The following is a 20,413-nucleotide window of genomic DNA, read 5'->3' on the forward strand; positions in this document are numbered from 1 at the left end:
TGGGCTTGGTTCCAAGAGCTGTCTGCTGAATAGTGGTACTGTGAGATCACTGAAGGCTTGTTCATCTCTGTATTCAATGGGTGTGACTAATGTCTTTGATAAAACGTAATTGTGTAAGTGTCTTGCTTACTTGGAAAAATTGGCAATGGTCACCTGTATACTCAGTTTCTTATATAGAACTCTCCTTCTTGCCTTGCGCGATTTTCATGCTAACGTTCTTCAGTTAGCAGAACTGGCCCTGTACAATGAATTGGAGTTTTTATTAGAAACGTGTGTTTCTCTTTAGCTGGGTCAGTGAGGAAGTCACATAGTCAGTATACTGTGAAGGATCAGGTATGAACTGTACACAGTAATGCTGCACAGGGCTGCATGTGTCTTAAATGGATATTTGTATTTCAGTTTAAGACTTGGGAGACATAACTTGGGATTTTGTTCAGCCCTGGTAGACATAACCTTCTGAGTGTTGGGTTTGCAGATGAAGGCAGATGAGGATTTCACCTTTATGGATGAGACTCTGACAACTTGGATGTGCTGTTCTCTGTTCTGTGGAAGACTGCACAGAGGGCTGTCTTGGGTTCGGTGCTTGTCTAAGTCATTGTTCTATTGCTGTGAAGAGACACCATGGTTATGGCATGGCTTCCTGACGTGTAGTCACCCTGACCGTTGTCAGGTCCTTATTCAGGACCATGTAAGCTCTACAAGCAGCTCTACAAGCAACTCTACAAGCAGCTCTGTGTTTCAGTGCTCATTGGTTACTTGCTCTCCTTAGATCTGTAAAGAGAAAGTCAGGGAGTATACTATCTGCTAAGTAGGATTTTCCAGAATGTGAAGCACCCATGATTTCTTAGAAAAAAATCACGTCATCACCATCATCAGAAGCACCATGTGCATGAGAGACAGCGGCAGAAAGAGAATGAAAGTCCAGGTGTGTTGATGCCATGATGTGTGTGTGGCGATGCATGCATGGAGGTTAGAGGGAGGCCAGGAGCACTCCTCTCTACCTGCCACTGTGTGCTCCGGGCTGCACCTGCCATCTTGACGCTTTGTTCTGTCTTCTGCAGATGTTGCCGCCATTGCGTGTGGTCGTGAATTTTTGGTGAATTCCAGCCGGGTGCTCTTAGACACCATGTTGCAGCTGCTGGGGGACTTAAAGCCTGGCCAGTGCACCAAACTCAAAGTGTAAGTAGAGAGCAGCTCAGTCTCTCAACTTGCACAGTGCTTGGAATATGCTGATGGAGCCTCTCTTTAAGCAAGCACAGTTGATCCAGCAATTCTAAAAAGCCAGGAAGCAGGTTGATGAGGACTTAAGGAATGTGTTATCTCTTTAGATAATATTTTATCTAATTTTATTTGAGATAGGGCCAATGTGTAGCACAGCCTGGCCTTGAATTTATGTTCCTCCTGCTTTAGGTTCCTGGCTGTTGGGTCAAATAGTATTTCAGAAAAAAACAAAAAAAAACCCAAAAAACGTAAATCAAGAAAAGGAATACTTACCCCTTAGTGAGCCCTAAATATTTCAGGTCTGTGTTCCTAGTGGCCTCAGGATGGGCTTCAGTGGGGGTTTCCTACCCAGGTACTAAACTTTGTAGCTATTTTTTCTTGTTTTTTTTTTTTTTTTTTTTAATTTAAAGATTTATTTATTATTATATGTAAGTACACGGTAGCTGTCTTCAGACACACCAGAAGAGGGCGTCTGATCTCATTACAGATAGTTTTTGAGCCACCGTGTGTTTGCTGGGATTTGAGCTCAGGACCTTTGGAAGAGCAGTCGGTGCTCTTAACTGCTGAGCCATCTCTCCAGCTGGTAGCTATTTTTTTCTTAATCATTGTAAAAAATCAGGACAGACTTCCATTTAGCATCTCAGTGTTGTAGGTCAGGATCTGAGTTGGCTTGAGCAGGTCCTCTGTTGGGTGCTGGGTGTCTCATAAAGCCAAAATCAAAGTGGTGCTCAGCTGGGTCCTTGGAGGAGGCTCTGGGAGAATCTGCTTCTGTGTCGAGTTCTATGGGCTGCATAGCTGGCCAGCTGAATGCTGTCCAGGACTGGCTGCTCTTCCTCACAGCTGTACGGCCCCACTGTCATGCCGTACAGCTTCTCAGAATTTGCATCTGTTTTAGTTTCCTTTCTGCTTGCTATGACAGAAGCAGTTTAAAGAAGGAAGGCGTTGTTTATGCTCACACTTTAAGGGTGCAGTCAGTCCCTCGTCCAGGGAAGGCGTTGTGGCAGGAGTGTGAGGCAGCTGGCCACATGGCTTCCATGGACAGGAAACAGGGAGAATGCTGACACTCAGCTGGGTTTCTCCTTTTGAAAAGTATTTTTAACTCTTTTTATATGTGTGCATGTGTGTGCTCCTCATGAATTTGTGTGCATGGTATAGCATGCATGTAGAGCTTAGAAGACAACTAATGGTATCAGTTCTCTCTGCTACATAGGCTCCAAGAGTTGCACATAGGCCAGTCAGTCTTGGTGGGACATATTTACCTGTTACACCATTTCACCACCCCACCTTATCCTCTTCATTCAGCCCAGGGTCCCAGACCATAGCATGGTACCACCTAGATTCAGAGTGAGTCTTCCTTCCACACCTTCTGGAGACATCCTCAGAGTTGCTTTTCCATGGTAATTCTAAATCCAGTTGAGTTGATAATGATTATCCATCACAGTGTGTATCACACTTTTTTCTGTTGCTCCTAGCCAGAGAGGCAGCTCTGCTTTCTGTGGGCTCATGTGTTTAGATTAGGCATATTGGATAAACCTGTTTAATCAGCTCAGTGCCTGTTGATTAGTAACTGATTGCATCTGCAGAACCTCCTTTGCCATGTAATTTAACTTTATCAGAGTATGATGTATATATAGTCTTGGGGAGTAGGACAGGAAATCTTTTTTTTTTCTTTCCCTTTTTGTGGGGCCAGTGCTGGGAATGGAACTGAGTGCTTCTCACAGCAAACATTCCTGTGCTAACATACAGACCCATGGCAGGAAACTTTGGGGGTTATTAGGGTTCTTCCTGTTATATGGTTTTCCAACTGTGTGCCTTATGTCCTGCAGGTCTCTCTTACTGAGTTCAGGAGCCCTTTAAATGTCTGTGGCAAGTGCCTCCAACATCTGTACCTTGGGGCCTCTTAGATTTTCCCATGAAGTGAGATTTCCTTTTTCTCTTTGTATGCTGAATAATTTTGGATGCATTCTGGGCATTTGGAATATGTCAGAAGCCTCACGTTTAAAGTCTTTAGAAAATCCAAGAGTCCATTGGATTTGAGCCACGAATCACAGTGTTGCTTCAGTATTAGCTCCATGTCTGTAATGTTTCAACCTGGTGTTTCCCAGGCCAGTGAAGCTGCCCTGTGTGTCTTCTGGTGCCACTCAAGGGCTGATTAGAGGCCCAGAGACTATGCTTTAGTCCCATCTAAAATACCAAGGCTTTGTGTGGTCTAAAGTCTTACTGTGGCTGCTGCTTAACTGCCTGCAGCTACCAAGGTCCTTTAAGGTGGGGAAACGTCCCCTCTGCAGCATCTGAGTTGCCTGGGGCTGCTACTATTACTGTGGCTACTAGCGGAATCCCCCTTTCTTCTTCTTCTTCCTCTTCCTCTTCCTCTTCCTCTTCCTCTTCCTCTTCCTCTTCTTCTTCCTCTTCTTCTTCTTCTTCTTCTTCTTCTTCTTCTTCTTCTTCTTTCTCCTTCTCCTTCTCCTTCTCCTTTTCCTCCTCCTCCTCTTCCTCCTTCCTTCTTCCTTCTTCCTTCTTCCTTCTTCCTTCTTCCTCCTTACTTCTTCTTCCTCCTTCCTTCCTTCTTCTTTTGGTTTTTCCAGACAAGGTTTCTCTCTGTAGCCCTGACTGTCCTGGAACTCACTCTGTAGACCAGGCTGGCCTCAAACTCAGAAATCCGCCTGTCTCTGCCTCCCAAGTGCTGGGATTAAAGGCGTGCGCCACCACCGCCGACCCCTTTCTTCTTAAGACAGAGAGAGCCTTCTGTGCAGTCTGAGTGCAGGCTACTGGGAGCTGGTGGTTTGGTCTTTCATGCTCTGCTCCCATTCTTCAGCTCGTGTGCTGGTCACCTTTCACGATCTCATTAGCTGCTCCATGCGTTGTGTTCAGTAGAGGGAGGATCCACAGTGATACCCTGTGTACCACACAGCAGTCTGCACTAGTGTTTTATGCTGACATGTCTATGTGCATGAGCAGTGCATGCTGTAATGTTTAATTTTCTTTGTAATAGTGTTAAAACTTGACTGTGGATCTGCTCTGTTTCTTGGGGGGGTGGTCTCAAAAATTGCAGAAGTCCTAATGTTGAGATCACCTTTCTCTGCTTGAGGGATCTAGGATATTTTTAATTTCTCTACATATACTCTGCTACAATGAACACTTGGTAAATATCTCCCTGTGGACCTGTGTGTCCTGCCCCTGTAGGAGTTTCCCCAGAAGTGAGATTTCTGAGAAGTAGCAGCTCTGTAAGGTGCTGCCGCTGTAGTGTCTCCTGCATGCCTGTCGGCATTTTGTTATTTATTCCTATGGAGAGTATATGTGTCATCTGTCAGTTGGCCAGCCAGTCATCCACCTGTGTCTCTCCCTTGACTTGGAATACCAGCGGGTGACGTGTGTTCTTTATGCTCTTCCCATTAAGTCTTGTCTGTGAATCACCTGTTTGTAACCTTCTCTGTTCCCTGCTAAGCTGTTTCCACAGTGATGTGCTGGTGTCTGTGTGGGCTGTGGGTGTTGATTCATTGCCTTCTTTTCTTCTGTGGTCTCTATAAGTGTTCATGGACCAGCTAATCCTTCAGCTTACCAGCAAGCTTTGTATGAGGGCTGCTTCTCTGCCTCCCTTCTCTGGCCTTTGTTCTTGTGGGTCTCAGTAAGCACATGTTGATGGCAGTAATGGTGAAGGACCTGCTGCAGAGCTGTCACAGTCGCTTTCCCAGCCTCCAGAATTGTACACAATCAGCTTCTATCCCCTCCACTGAAGTCCCTTTGCTGTTGACAGTAGCCTGAGTCCACTTACACAGGGCCTTTGCTGTGCTGTGCTGAGCTTTTTTGCATGTCTGTGATTCACTTCTCTCCTGGGGTTTTTGCTCTTATCACTTTACCAACAAAGCATATTCACTTTCATAGTTGTGCCTCAGGCCTAGAGATGGGTCCAGCCTTCTCTCAGCTGGTTTTTAAGTGTAAAATCTTCAAATCTTCTTTATGGTTCAGTTGTTGTGGTGGTTTGAATGAGAATGGCCCCTTGTGCTTGAATGTGTGACCCCAGCTAATGAACTGTTTGGGAAGGATTAAAAGGTGTGGCCTCATCTGATGAGATGTGTCACTAGGAGTGGGCTTTGAGATTTCAAAAGTCCACAGCTTTCCCAGGTAGCTTTCTCTTTGCCTTGAGCTTATGGGTCAGATCACATTCTTCTATTCCACTGTAGACCTAGATAAGAGTGGTGGGTAGAAATCTTGTCACAACCTGAATGCTATTCTGCCTTCACATTCCCTCCACTAAATAATTCCATTGCTTTTGAATCCAGCCTCTCTCAAGCTCTCAGGACTGGGATAATACAGCTAGAGTCTTTGCCAATATGTAACACAAGTGGCTTTGTTGTGATACTCTTTTGAGGAGATGTGAACAAATGTCTGCTCACCCAGACAGGGTACTAACAAGCTTAGTGAACCTAAATTTTTTTGGGTTACTTACTGAAACATGGATGAGTCAAAGACAGCTGCATCCCTGAGTTCTGACCCCAGTGTGGGCGATGACTCACAGGAGCCATGTGCCTTCACTTCCCTGGACAACTTGGAGGCAGCTGGCTCAGCCTCCAGCAGCTGTCAGTGCTTCTATAACCTTGGGGAGAGACTCTCCTGAGTTTCAGGGACTTCCCAAGAGTGTGTTTGTTACTTCCTGAGTTTTTCTTCCCCTGCTGTCATGTGACACTGGTATTTCCATTTGAACCTTGATGAAAGCAGACAACCAAAACTCTTGCTTCCTATTAGACATGTGAAGTTCTCCAGCCTTTTAAAGGTGTTATTCAGTTGACAAACATGGAGGAGAAGCAACATACTCACTGGACATACTAAGGCTGTGAGCTAGATCATGGAAGACCTGCTTAGCACATAGGAGGCCTTCCCTGTCACCATATAAATCAGGCACAGAGGTACATGCCTGTACTGCACACTCTGGAACTAGAAGTGGGGAGTCAGAACACAAGCTCAAGGTCACCCTCAGCTATGTAGAGAATTCAAGGCAACACAAAAATGGCAGCCCTCACTCTATTCCACACTTGTTGTCTTTGGCCAATAAGAGCTTCCATGAGAAGGGTCTTATAGCAATCCACACATGACTGAAAGACATGTCTTCTAGAGACTGAGAAAGACATGGTCCAGTCACCGAAGTGGGCTGGCTCTGCAGGACATGTAGCTCCCATGAAGTTGGCTGTGAGGGCCCTGAGACCAGGCCAGTACTTCCACTGATTTCCACCTAAGTGCTAACACTGAGGAGGATAAGAAAACAGTAACTTCACAGAGAAGGACTAGGTAGATCTGAAACTCTTGAGATGTGTTACTGCAGTTCACCATTTGTGACTAGAAATAGCCCTGCAGGGCCTGTCTTCCCCTCTGCCTTGTCAGAGTGACATGCATGCTGTTCTGAAACCCCCCCTTAGTGAAGCACTGTATCTGCCACTTAGGTGCTATTCAGGGAGAGAATGTTCCCTTTACCGGGCTTGCAACCCAACCCATAACTGGGGTAGAGCATTCAGCTGAGAACCAAGTGATCACTTAGGAACAGGTCTTTTCCTGGAATCCTATTCCATGTCACCTGACGGAGTCTCTTCCCTACAGGTATGGGGCACTTTAAACTCAGCTGTCGGCCACCCTTTTCCATGACTTGTGTCTTAGGGTTTTACTGTTGTGACCAGACACCATGACCAATGCAAGTCTTATAAAGGACAACATTTACTTGGGGCTGGCTTACAGGTTCAGGGGTTCAGTCCATTATCATCAAGGTGGGAACAGGGCAGCATCCAGGCAGGCATGGGGCAGGAGGAGCTGAGAGTTCTACATCTTCATCTGAAGGCTGCTAGTGGAAGACTGACTTCCAGGCAGCTAGGGTAAGGGTCTTAAAGCCCACACCCACAGTGACACACCCACTCCAGCGAAGCCACACCTCCTAATAGTGCCTCGATTCTTTCCTCTAGGTTCCATCCTCTGGAAGTTTCACCATCTCCCCATACGGACACAGGCTGGTATCCAGTTTTACCACATGGCCTCTGGGCAACATTGAAAATCCAACCTATAATGTGGATTATAACCAGTGAGCCTGGCATTATTAGTCTGCTCCTTGTGGTACATAGCGATGAGCCTTCACATACAGAGAGTGCTTTAGAACCTCATCAGTCGTAAATCACAGTTTTAGGTTCTTATGACAGGGGTGGGGGGGCCTCAAATCTAAATAAAGGTGTAAAATAGTTAATGACCAGGGTGGAGGCTGGCTCAGTGGTAGAGTATCTGACTGCTAAGGAGAACAAGGTCCTGGGACTGGCCCTGTGCAGTAGGAAAACGTACCTCCTTGTTGTGTTTCCATTTAGAAATGAGCAGACCTCTAACTGCAGGCTTCTGTCGCAAATGAGCTGACCAGGACTAGGTGTGTAGGGTTGTAGTGGATTGCCCACTGTGTGTAAGTGCTGGATCCTATCTCCAGTACTCTGGCTAGAAGATTACACAGCTTAACCAGTTCTCTCTTAACTTACACGCTGTCTTTGATGAGAAGCTTGTTTCTGTGCCTTACGTTTGGTCAGTGGTGCTGACTTGTCTGTTGGACTCAGCTGGCTAAGGAAGACTGGCGTCTAGAGTTTGTGTATGTGGTACTGGGTGTTCACTGGTACTGTTCCTTGCTGATGGAGCAGGAAGGTGGTTCATTTCATCACTTTCACCTCAGGTGACTCACTTGCAGGTCCAACTGGTCAAGAGCAAGGGAGTGCTTTCTATCCCGTCTCAGGCCTTCTCTGTTTCATTAAGCAGAGTTGCATGGGTGGCTTTCCAAGCTCACCCCTCCCATTTAAAACATTTTTTTTTTCCTTTTAAACCTCATGGTATATCAGAAGACTTCTGCTACAGAAGTTTTGTTTTACTAAGGAATCCAGGTTGATAGCTAAGCACTTTAAGGGCACAGAGTTAACAACAGACAGGTCTTGCAACATGCTTGTTTTCTGTCTTACCTTCCTTGTGTACTTAATGTCAGCTGTGATTATAACAGGATCAGGGAACAGATACTGGGCCGTTTGACAATCAGAAACTTGATACATCATTCACAAATAGTTTTTGTTGAAATAGAAATGTCATACGGAGAAATCATTTGCACAAGAAACAAGAGTCTTATGGATTGGTGTGCTAACTCTTTCATGACCTAGAGGTCTCTGGCTTCTGTGACATGTACCCCGGCAGTGACATGGGACTCAGGTCTCTCAAAATTGCATTAGTTCCATTTTAACTTCTTAAGGTGAACTGATCTGGGAACAAATATGAAAATTCAAACAGTTGTGATATATTGAGTACATTTTACCATTTTGAAGTTACATGACAGTTAGTGCCATTACCTGGACACTTTATCCAAGTTTCCCTGAACCGTATTCATTCTCATATGCTAGTTTTGCTTTTCTAGGTCTAGAGAAGATTGGCTGGTTTATTATCATGCTATAAAACAGAAGTTGAAAGGTGTTTTGGGCTTGGTGGGTCACACCGGAGGTCTTGTTATTCAGTTCTGCTCTTGTGACATTCATAAACGCAGCTATGGGGCATAGTTTAAGGTGGAGGACTTGGCAATGTGTGTTTGTGATCTGAAGTAGAGGCTTTCCCTTTCTGGAGACCCTGTGTGGAGACTCTAGGAAAGCCAGTCTCAGGGCTGACTTCTCTTGGAGCACTATGTTTGAGCAGCCCTGAGGCTATCACAGAATTTGTTAGGGTACAACTTTGTAATCCTGTGAGACTGCTAATAAAACTCAGATGGCTTGCCGACTATGGGAGGTTGGAGGACTGAGAATCCCCTGCCCTGCTGGTAGTTTTATGTCAACTTGACACAAGCTAGAGTCATCTGGGCAGAGGAAACCTCAATTGAAAAACTCCCTAAGTTGGCTGTGGGCAATCCTTTAGGGCATTATTTTGATTGAGGATTGGTGTGGGGGCGCCCATCTCTGTGGGCAGTGCCACCCCGAGGCTGATGATCCTGAATACCATAGGAAGGCAGGCTAATCAAGCCAGAAAGAGCAAGCCAGTAAAGCTGTAGGCAGTCCTTAATAACCTTGGCATGGCTGCCACCCCCCAGGTCCCTGCCTTTGAGTTCCTGCCTTGACTTCCCTCAGCAACAGCGTGTGACCTAAGAGCTGTAAACTAAAACCATTTCCTCCCCAGGTTGCTTTTGGCTATGATGTTTTATGGCATCAATAGAAAACCCAAATAAGACACTGTTTTAGAAAGTGCTGGTGCCTTTTGTCTTTCTGACTCCTGGCATTGCTCTGACTTTGAAAACTGTCATGGAAATATGAGAAGAAGAGAGATTTTGTTTGTGTGCATTGTGACCAGTTGAAGTTCTCACTTGCTGGCTTTTGCAAGACTCTTCTTCTATATCCAAACTGAAGAGCCTGCCTTTCTCAGACTGAAGTCTTGGGGGAACCTAGCCTCCCGACAGAAAACTGCAGTAGGTGTGTGTGCTATGTACTCATGCGCCATCGTTTCCTTAATTAGTCCCTGTAAGTAGACTGCATCACTGTTCCTAATTTTTTCTTGCTCCAGGCTGTCATACGTCCTCACATGGTGCTGTTGCCCATTTTACCTTTATTTATAAACTTGTAGCCTTTACAGAATTTTTAATTTTAATTATATAAAAATTATTGCCATAGAGCATTTTGGAAATTCTTCAAATTTGTGCCCAAAGGGAGTACTTAGCTCTCCACACATTGACTGTCCCTGCTAGTTAAATATTTGATGGTCTGTCTATTGGCCATTGCAGAATATGTGTTGTGGGCCTCTAAGCCCTGCTGTATTTTTCTGAAGAGAGCTGATGCTTGTCTTAGCAGGGCCCTGGCTGTGCCTCATCCTCAGTTTGCAGCACTCACTCTGCTCAGGGCCTCAGGTGTCGCCTCAGACACTCAGGCGGCTCTGGCCTGCTGAGCACTCAGGAGCTCTGTCTCTAGGTGCACTAGGTGCTTCCACACTGGAGCCTGTGCCTCTGCTGCTTCCTGCTTTGCCTACAGTCTGGGAATCCAGGCTCTGTCTTCTAACTCATGCTGTGTGAGAGCTGCCTTCCTTGTCTCAAGTATTCCTCTCTCCCTGGAAGGGCCATTGCTCACAGATCCTCTTAGAGGGAGGATTTCTGATTACTACGAGTGAGAGGGCTGTTGCCATGCAGTCTGGGCTGCCACCACTGCTGCTCAGTGAGTTTCGACTTCCCCTAAAACTGTGTGTGCCTCATTACTTTTACTTTTAAAGTTTATGCTACATATTCATTATTGTTCAGTTCTAACTGTTCTCTGACTACTCCTGTGATGGCCCAGGTTGCAGGGACCCCAAAGACCATGGAGGAGCCAATTATGATGCAGACACATAAGGGTCTTTATTACAAGCTCAAGAGCGGGGACGCTCACGGACACTGTGGCAGTGTGTCAGAGAGCGGGCCTCAAGTCTAGGCACTAGGGTATTTATTGTAGTTACTGCAAGCTTGGATCAGCTTGTTATATGGGTCAGCAAGTTAATATGTTAAAAACTACATTTCTGGCATAATGTGCAGGAAGCAAACACAGGGCAAACCCACCTGACACACAGGATGGCTAGGCTCTCTATTTTCTGCAGACTGTCTTAGGTTATCTCTGTACCCTGACCCTACTCGTATAGCCTGACTGGCTGATGTTAGGGGAGGGGGTGTCAATAAGATGTTTGCTCAACTGGACTTTGTGGTTTTCCTCCTGGACTGGAGTTTAGTACTGGAGCTTTAAGTGGAGTTGGTTGAGCTTTACAACTCCTGGTTATTTAGCTTATTTTAATAGAGATATTCTTCATAGTTGGGAGGAGAAGGTTATTTCTTAAATTAAGAGCATGTGAATATGTGCACTTGAGTGTGAGTGGTGTCCATGTGGATGAGAATGGCCCCAAGTGGTGCTGGGGACTTGAACTCCTAACTGCTGTCTCCAGACCAGAGACATTGTTTTTATTTTCCAAATATTGCTTGGAGTTTTAAAACTTACTTTAAAAAATAATTTTAAGTCAGTCTGAAACAGGAGGATGAAATTCTGGCTTATGTAGTCAGATCCTGTTTCAAAGTGATTAAAAGTTGTTTTAAACTTAATTGTGGGGTGAGTCAGAGAATCTGTGCCATGTCCGAGGTACTGTGAGAACTGTGCACTGGCTGCCTTGTACTTCTGTTGATAAGCTCTTAATACAGTATATATTTTAAAATTGTAGTTACATTTAGTGTTTGTGTTGTACATGTATGTATGTGTGTGCCATAGCATGCATGTGAAGGCCAGATATCAGAGGATAATAACTTCAGGGAGTTCATTCTCTTCTTCCCTAGTGCAGGTCCCTAGGATTGAACTCAGGTCATCAGATTTGTCAGCAAGTGCCTTTATCTGTTGCCATTACACATCTTCCAGCCATGTATCTTTGAGGAGCAAGTCTAGATGCCTGCCACAGTAGAGTGATGGCTTCCTGAGGACCTGGGTGTTTGGCCCTATAGTCGTCGTCCTCAGTGTTCCCACTCTGTCAGCGTTTGCTTGGTGTGTTTTCTGTTCCTTTATTCGAATCCTTCGTGTGAACTTTCGTTTTACGTGTGTTGTGTGCTTGTGATGTAAACTCGTCTAGCAATGTGCCTTTTGGCAAGATAATCAATCCTGCCTACTAGCATTTCCAGCTATTGAACTCCTTGGCTTTATTCCTTTCATTTTTTTTTTGTCTCATTTTTATTTGGATTATTTGATATCTTCCCCTCAATATCTCTATCCCTTCCTCTTTTTCTTTTCTTGTTTCTTCATGCTGCTCCTGGGATGCCTGCCTTCTCTGAGTTTACTTTCCTCCCTCGGGTATTAAAAGTTGACCTCTACTCTGTGACTAGCTTTCCTTTGGAGCATGCTTAGATATATTTGGTATCTTCTTGAAAGTAATGAATACCTTTCTCTTCTGAACAGTAGAAGGACCTCAGAATGATTTAGTTCTTACCTCCCAGTCCACATGTGTCTGGAGACTGTGTCCTGCTTTGTTGGAAGTACATTAGTCACAGCATTAGACACTGTTATTACTGCCTTTCCTCACAGTGTTTCCTTCTGTTTGCATTTCTGTACTGCGGTTCCCTTTCCCGTTTCTTGTTGTAGTTCAGAACTTTGTTCTGAGATCATTTTCGTTTTGTTTTTGTTTTTGATTTCGAAGTTCTTCTTTCAAGTTTTTATAGTTAAGATTTGTTTTGTGGCAATTCTCTTGAGATTTCTTTTGTATTATTTACTGGAAATATGTTTTGATGGGTTTTTAATTCTGAGGTCACAGTGATTTTTCAACTCCCTTGATAAGCACCTATTGCCTGCCCTCTGGCATCTATCTTTTTTTTTTTTTTTTTTTTTTTTTTTTGCTTTTTCGAGACAGGGTTTCTCTGTGTAGCCCTGGCTGTCCTGGAACTCACTCTGTAGACCAGGCTGGCCTCGAACTCAGAAATCCACCTGCCTCTGCCTCCCAAGTGCTGGGATTAAAGGCGTGCGCCACCACCGCCCGGCAGGCATCTATCTTTTAAAAAAGAAACCTTTGTGTATAATGTGTGTGTACAGTGTATGTTCATGTTCGTGTGTGTGGATGGAGGCAAACGTATTATAATCTGTAGAAGCCTCAAGTGTTATTCTTTGTCTTCGCCTGGCTTGAAACAGGGTGTCTTCTTTTCTTTCTGTTTTGTGTGAGACTGGCCCATGCATTGAGAGATTCTGCTGTGTCTGCCTCTCATCTCCCTGTAGTAGTGATGGGATTACAGCTTTGCTGTTGCATAGGAAGCCCACAGCAGACCAAAGTGCAGATACATCCAAGTCCAACTTGAAGAACCAATGAGTTTTAATGAGGGCACTTATAGGAGTAGAAATGATTCAAAGACAGTTGTGTCTGTCACCAGAGCTACTCCACCATGGGTGACAGTACACTGCACAGCCTGCAGGCACTCAACAGCAGAGGGTGTCCTTTCCAGGCTGTTCAGTAGGGCTGACTCTCCCAGGCAGCTCAGCCACTCTATCTCTTGTAGATAGTTTGGCTGTTCTTGCTTCTTCCAGGAGGCTGGGCTGGTTTCAGAGTCTCTCTGCTCTTGCTTGTCTGAGAGTGCGCCCAGCACTCTGAATGTTTATGTATTCTTGGTGAAGAAAGGAGCCTAGTGACTCTGGCCAGCTCTGAGGGCTGCTGAAGCTCTTGTGAGTTACTTGCTTCCCTGTAGGATAGAGTGTTTTACCCAGTACCCTGTCTTCTCAACTCCTTGTAAACATCATGTTCTAGAATATCCTGTTGTCTTCCTTTCCCTTTACATCCTATACCTTTTTTTAAAATTATTTTATTTCAGAGAGATCTATCTGCTTCTGCTCTGCTTCTTGATCTACGTCCTATGTCTTAAGAAGTTTCCCTCCAAGTTGGAAGGTAAACTTGGTAAAGTGCTGCACAGAACCCATGTACTACCATGTCCAGCTTTATGTGGAGTGTAGAGATCCAAACACAGATCCTTGGCTTGTTGAGCGAGTGGCTTTCCAACTGAACCACCTCCCCAGCCCTGGCTTGTGTCTTCAATGCTGAGAGTCTAGCTTTGGGATGCCTATTGTAGGTGAAATTCTATTTTGCTGAAGCAGATAAAGGTGAAAGATGTTTTACTATAGCAAACATGTAAACGGGCACATGTTTACAAGCAGTATAAATATGACCTCACAGACAGTGGGAGCTCGACATGGGTTTGAGCATTGAGTGTCATTTACACTTTGGAACGCTCTCTGGTGTTGGTATACTGTGATTAGATTGTGATGTGTGCATATCTGTATTCTAATCTGAAAGCTATTTCCTCATTTCTTGAAAAGTCTCAGTCTTACTTCAAAAAAGTGTTTTTGAAACACTTTTTTCTTTTGTGTTTTCGGGGGCCCTTTCGTGGAGCACTAATTGGAAGACAGTTGGAATTTCTCTAGCTACTCGTATTTATCTTTTTTGTTGTTGTTGTTTTGCTTTGTTTTGTTTATGTTTCTCCTTTTCATGTGTCCAAGTCTTGGAATTTAGTTTATCTATTTTTAGGATGATTTTATTTTTTTATTTAAAAAATTATGTGTCTGTGGTGGACATGTGCACATGAGTACAGGTGTCTGTGGACTTCAGAAGAGAGTACTGGATCCCTTGCAGCTATATGTGATGGTAAGCCATTTTACATGAGTGCTGGGAACTGAGCCAGGTCCTCAGCAAAAGCAACCAGTGTTCTTAAATGCTGAGCCATCTCTCCAGTTTAAAGTGGAAATCTCTGCTTTCTTTGGAGACTCAGTTAGGTTATGATGATGTTTTTCTGGGCAGACAGGTGAAATTCTATTTTGCTGAAGCAGATAAAGGTGAAAGATGTTTTACTATAGCAAACATGTAAACGGGCACATGTTTACAAGCAGTATAAATATGACCTCACAGACAGTGGGAGCTCGACATGGGTTTGAGCATTGAGCTGGGCTTCACTAGTCTTGCTGAGGACACACATGCATTGGCTCTCCTTGCGTTGCGTTGCTGAGCTTTGCTTGTGGTGACGTCACAGAAGCTCACCAAAGAACTTCATGTGAGATTCCTGAGGTGGCTTGTCACTTTCATGAATCGGACTGAGTCCTTGCAGTTTCTTCTGGGTTGAACTGCCCCCGCTGATTTGTGTGTAGTGTCTGCCAAGTGGACTGAACTACAGCTGCTGGTTTGTGTTTGGTGTTTGCTAGTGGACTGGACTGAGAACAGGAAAGATTGGAATTGCTCCAAGAACTATTTCTTTTTTTTTTTTTTAAGTTTTTTTTTTTTTTAATCTATATCTGCATGTACACCTGTATACCAGAAGAGGGCATCAGATTTCATTATGAGCCACCATGTGGTTGCTGGGAATTGAACTCAGGACCTCTGGAAGGGCAGCCAGTGCTCTTAACTGCTGAGCCATCTCTCCAGCCCAGAACTATTTCTACTTCCCTGTATGGTAATAATTTTTGTTTTCCAGTACCTCTGGTGGATGGTGGGCTAGAGGGGAGGTTGAACCCTTATTAAAGTAGACTGTGAAAAAATACATGCCTATAATAGTTTTCATTTTTATAAGGTTTGTTAAGAAGATTTTTCATTGTGTGTGTGTTTGTGTGTACTCCTGTGTGTAGGGAGGAGAAGTTGATGTTGGCTGTCTTCCTCAACTGCCCTTTGTGGTTATGTTATATTTTTATGTGAGCACTTGGCATTGAGCTCAGATTCTCATATTTGTCGAGCGAGCACATAACTGACTGAGACAGCTCCCCGACCTCGGTTCTACTTGTGACTCATAGTAGCTTCTTGGTCATGTTTTAGTTTCTCTTAAGTTTTACTGCTGAGCACTAGTGGTGGACTCACAGCACTAGAGAAGCAGAGGCAGACTGACTGCTTGTGAATTCAAGGTTAGCCTGCTCTGTTTCTAGCTCCAAGCTACCCAGGACTACAGAGTGAGACTCTGGTTTTTAAAAAACAAGACAAATCAAAAATAAAACCAAGAAATAACAAAGTTTTTTTTTCTTCCAAGTCAGCAAGTCTGTCTTCTGTCCTGGGGTTGATCCTCTAATGACTGAAAACTGTTTGGTTCTGGCTCAGCCACTGTTCTCATGCTGGCTGTTACTGGTTCAGTCTGGTTTTTCATGCACTGTGAGGTAGTCTGTGATACAAACCCACATTTGTCAGGGCTATGTCTCTGCTTCTTGGAAGACCAGGTAGATCTTTAGTGTCCGAGAGGAGTGGGGATCTCCCACTCTGGCTGACTGGACTGTCATTGGTTTGTGAGCATTCAAGGCTTGCTGGCAGTATGCTGAGTCCATGCCAGGCTTGGGAGTTGGCTCTTCCTGCTTCTCAGCAGGGTGTCTGACTGTATCTGTGTCTGCCTGGGGCTTTCTCGCTGTCATGGGGGTGCTCAGCTTCTGGACCCGTCACGGTCTGTCCTTGCCTCCCACTTTGGATTGGAGCAAAGAGATGTTCCTTTAATTCCTTGCAAGCTCGTTGGCAATTTTAAAATGAAGTCTTGTCATTAAAGAATTTGGACAAAAAGAAATAGGCACTGCAGCACTCAAGTTGATATGGATGCACGTGCCTGTGTCGGAATGTTGTACATGAAATTACAAAGTAGCCCTCACCCAGGGAGGCCTTGCCCTGCTAGCAGTGCTCTACCACTGAAGTATCTGTGTGGAATACAGGCATGTACATGCCATAGAGCGTGTATAGCTATGTGACTGTGAGCATGTACGTGCCATGGGATAACCTGAAGTGTCCAGTCTCCCCTTCCATCTTTTTGAGACTGGCCCCTTATCTGCTACTGTGGTTTCTTGGCTAGCTGGCCTGTGCGCTTGCAGGGATTCTCTTGCCTTTATTTCCCATTCTGCTGCAGGAGCACTGAGATTATAGCTATGCTCCACTACATCTACCTTTATGTAAGTCCTGCGGATTTCAACCGAGTTCCTGCTGCTCGTGCGGCAAGCACTTTTATCTAGGAAGCCATCTCCAAACCTGTTGTTGGGGCTCTTTTATTGCTCAGCAACATGAAGAATCTGGGAGTCTCCATATTATATAGCTTCTCCAGAAACTAAAGAGCTATAGTTTATAGCTTCTAGTGGACACCTTACTTGCCAGTTATTCAGAACAGCACGTAAAATCCTTTGCTGAGGCCATTGCCTTGTTGGTTGTTCAGAGGATGGGTTGAGTTTTTTTTTCCCCCTTCGTTTTTTCGAGACAGGGTTTCTCTTTGTAGTCCTGGCTGTCCTGGGATCTTCACACTGTGCATTATGCCTTCTGGCCTGGCCTGGATGATGTTACATGTCACATACTGTCTTAGTTACTTTTCTACTGTGTTAATAAAACACCATGACCCAGGCAACTTATAAAAGGAAAGATTTATTTGGGCCTATGGTTCCAGAGCGATAAGGGTCCATCACTGTAGGGAACATGGAAACAGGAAAGCAGGAGGGTGATGGAGCCTCATCTGAGAGCTCTCATCTGAATCCACAAACAGGAAGCAGAGAGCACACTAGGAGTCCTTTGAAATGGTAAAGCCCATACCAGTGACATACTTCTCCAACAAGGCCATGATTCCTAATCCGTCCCAAACAGTTTCATCCGATTCTGGGGCCCAAATATTCAAACATTTGAGCCTATGAGCTATTCTCAATCAAGCACATTTCACTCTCTGGCTCACATAGGCCATCCCATATCATAATACAAAAGGCGTTTAGTCTAACTTCAAAAGTCCCTAAAAGTCTTAGCTGAATACTGTTTAAAAGTCCAAAGTTCAAAATCTCTTCTGAGACTCAAGGCAATCAAAAAGCAAATTATATACTTATAATAATATGCAATGGCACAGAATACACATTACCATCCCAGAAAGGAGGAATAGGGGCCTAGTTAGGAAATGCTGGACCAAAGAAAACCTGAAACCCAAATCCTGTAGCTCCATGTCGAATGCCAAAGAGTTTAGTTAGATGTCTCTCTTCCTGCAGGTTTGCTGCCTGTAACACAGCTCTTACTCGTGGACTGGTTCCATTCCCTGTCTGTAGCTCTTCTTGGCAGATCCTCGTGGCTCTGACATCTCCATATCCTGGGACCTTCAGTGCTTCACTTTTATAGTTTCATATGATGGCCTTTGAGGGCCTCCATCCAGGGAGTCTCCTGCCACAAGCCTGACCTAAGCAGCAGTCTGTAACCACAGGGAAGATTTCGTGATCCCTGTACTGGTGTGTCCCTCACAACAAGAAAGTTAGCAGCACAGATGGCACTGCCAAGTCTGACTGCAGTGGGGTCAAAGATGGCCTCTAGAATCATGCTCCCAGTAGCTTTGATTTGCTACTTCTTTTTAGGAGCAGAAAATTCCTTAGGCCTTTTCCTTTCACAAGTTAGAAGCTTATCTGAGTGGAGTCGTGCCCTGAGGACATCCCTCCCTTTATTCCAGTGTGATTCAGCCTTCTTAATCTTCTCATCTATTTCAACACAAGCTTTGGCTCCAACATTTTTCTCATTTTTCTTCCAACTCTGCATTTTGTATTTCTCTTTGCCCTGCTTGTTTTTTTCTCCCATAGTAGTAGACCTTCATAAGTGATTACGAATAAGCATAAGACAGGGTCAGTGACAGGCAGCCTTGAGATCTCCTCTACTAAAGAAATACTTACTTTTCAGTTTAGCCTCAGCCAGGTTCTTAGAATGAGAGCCATTCTTGCTCAGAGCCAAGTTGCTGATAGTGGTCCCCTGCAAAGCCTCTTGGGCCTGACCTCCACAGTCCTTGGTGCACTCAGCCCTGGCTTCCAGGTTCCTGCTAGGATGACCCGTTAAGCTCTGCTTACAACAGTCAACCGTTTTTCTAGTTCAGAACTTCAAGCCTTCCATGTCCTCTGAACCCACTGGTCAAATCTGGCACTGCAGTTAGTCCACTCCAGTGTCACCCTGTGTCTTAGTTACTGTCTGTTGCTGTGATATAGCAGCACCACCTTGGCAGCTTATAAAAGGAACTGGAGTTGTCCAGAGGGATAAGAGTCCATCACCATCAAGGTGGGGAGCATGGCGGCAGGCAGGCAGGTGTGGCAGTGCAGCCTCAGCTGAGAGCTCACATCATCCCATAAACAGGAAATAGACACATACTGGGAATGGCACAAGTCCTTTGAAACCGCAAAGCCTACTCCCAGTGAGACACCTCCTCCTACAAGGCCATCTCTGGGAATTCTTCCCAGGTGGTTCCACCAACTGGGGACCAGGTATTCAAACATGAGCCTGTGAACCATTCCCATGCAGGCCCTATGCACGCTGGATAAATCCTATGATTAGATTGTAGATGGCTTCATTGAACCTCAAGAACACAGAACATTTATAAATTGCAGGCTGCCTGAGTGTAAGTGGAGGCTTGTTTGTACAAGGACTGAGACGTTGGGCTGTGAGGTTTCCCAAGACTCTGCCTGTGGCTGATACACAGAAGGTGCTATCACAGTGCCATGACTGCTAAGACTCCCCATTATCCTAACCATTAAACATGGCTTCCACTTCGTAAATGTTCTACCCAGATGCCATCACTGGCCATCTGAGATGTAAAAATGTCTAGGTCCTTTAGAGTAGGAGATGAATTCAGGTGAAATAGAATGTGGATAGCCCAACATATCAACACTGTATCCTTTTGCCTTTCAGTCTAATGCTGATGTCCCTGTATAATGTGAGCATCAATTCAAAAGGCTTGAAATACATCAGTGAGAGTCCTGGATTTATCCCTTTGCTGTGGTGGCTTTTGAGTGGTAAGGAGTTCTCTGATCTGTTCTTGTGTGGTCATATGCTTTACCTCCTCGGCTAGAGGGGCCATCAGTGTTAGGAAGCAGGGGCCATTATCTTAGGTGTTTACTCTTTGAAAATGACTTACCGGAGCAACTAGGCTGGGGCAGCTTCTAGGGATGGAAGAGGAACACTCTTTCATAGTGGCAAGGTTCAAATCTGGACACTCTCCATAACTGGCTTCTCGGTGCCTGTCCCTGACCCTCCCCCAAATGTCAGTGGTTTTATAGTTATTTTTCTTAAATATTGTTTTTAGTTTAGTTGTGACCTTTGACACAAAGATCACTTTATAAAACAGTACCAACATGCTCCTTCTCTGAAAGCAGAATAGTGGATAGGTGGTGGGCCTGGAAGAAATCCAGAAGTCTAGACAAAAGGAGATAGGAGACACGTGAAGTTCTGTATCGATGTAACTTCAGAGCTGTAAATAAAGAAACTTATCTTACTGCTGCCTTTCTTGTTGATTTTTACCACTAATTTAGCCTAAGTATTTTACCATAATTTAACCAATTTTACAAAAATAAAATTGTAAAGCCTAAAAAGTATACATATCATTCAAATATTCAAGTGATAAAAAATGAGTTTTTCATTTTTTCATAACTCAATCATTTTTTGAATTTTTGTTACTCTTGATGTGAATACTTTCTTTTCTGATGGTTTTATTGAGATCCAATAACTGCATAAATCTTAAATGAAAACTGATCACTTGCATATAAATATCTACCTATAAAATCATTACCATAGTTAAGGTCACAGGTTCACCCCACAAGTCACTTCCCCTCCCTCCCACCTGCCTCTCACTTTGTGGAGAGCTGCTCAGCTCTTTTCTACACTGTAGTTGAGTTTCTGTCTTCTTTTCTTTTTTTTTTTTAACTTTTATTGCATTATCAGAAAAGTTACATGATTTCAATTTATCTGAATT

General features: G+C 44.4%; 1 protein-coding gene across 7 annotated transcripts in view; it reads left to right on the forward strand.

Annotated features, from left to right (window-relative positions):
* Hsf2bp (heat shock transcription factor 2 binding protein) overlaps positions 1-20,413 on the forward strand; it is a 98,902-nt gene that overhangs the window by 28,334 nt on the left and 50,155 nt on the right. For all 7 annotated transcript variants that reach the window (XM_031346771.1, XM_031346768.1, XM_031346773.1 and 4 more), the window contains 2 exons: positions 1,062-1,179; positions 19,354-19,457. In XM_031346771.1, the coding sequence (XP_031202631.1) occupies positions 1,062-1,179; positions 19,354-19,457 (222 nt within the window). The remainder of the gene's footprint in view (positions 1-1,061; positions 1,180-19,353; positions 19,458-20,413) is intronic.

Source organism: Mastomys coucha, unplaced genomic scaffold, assembly GCF_008632895.1.
Source record: "Mastomys coucha isolate ucsf_1 unplaced genomic scaffold, UCSF_Mcou_1 pScaffold3, whole genome shotgun sequence".
NCBI lineage: Eukaryota > Metazoa > Chordata > Mammalia > Rodentia > Muridae > Mastomys > Mastomys coucha.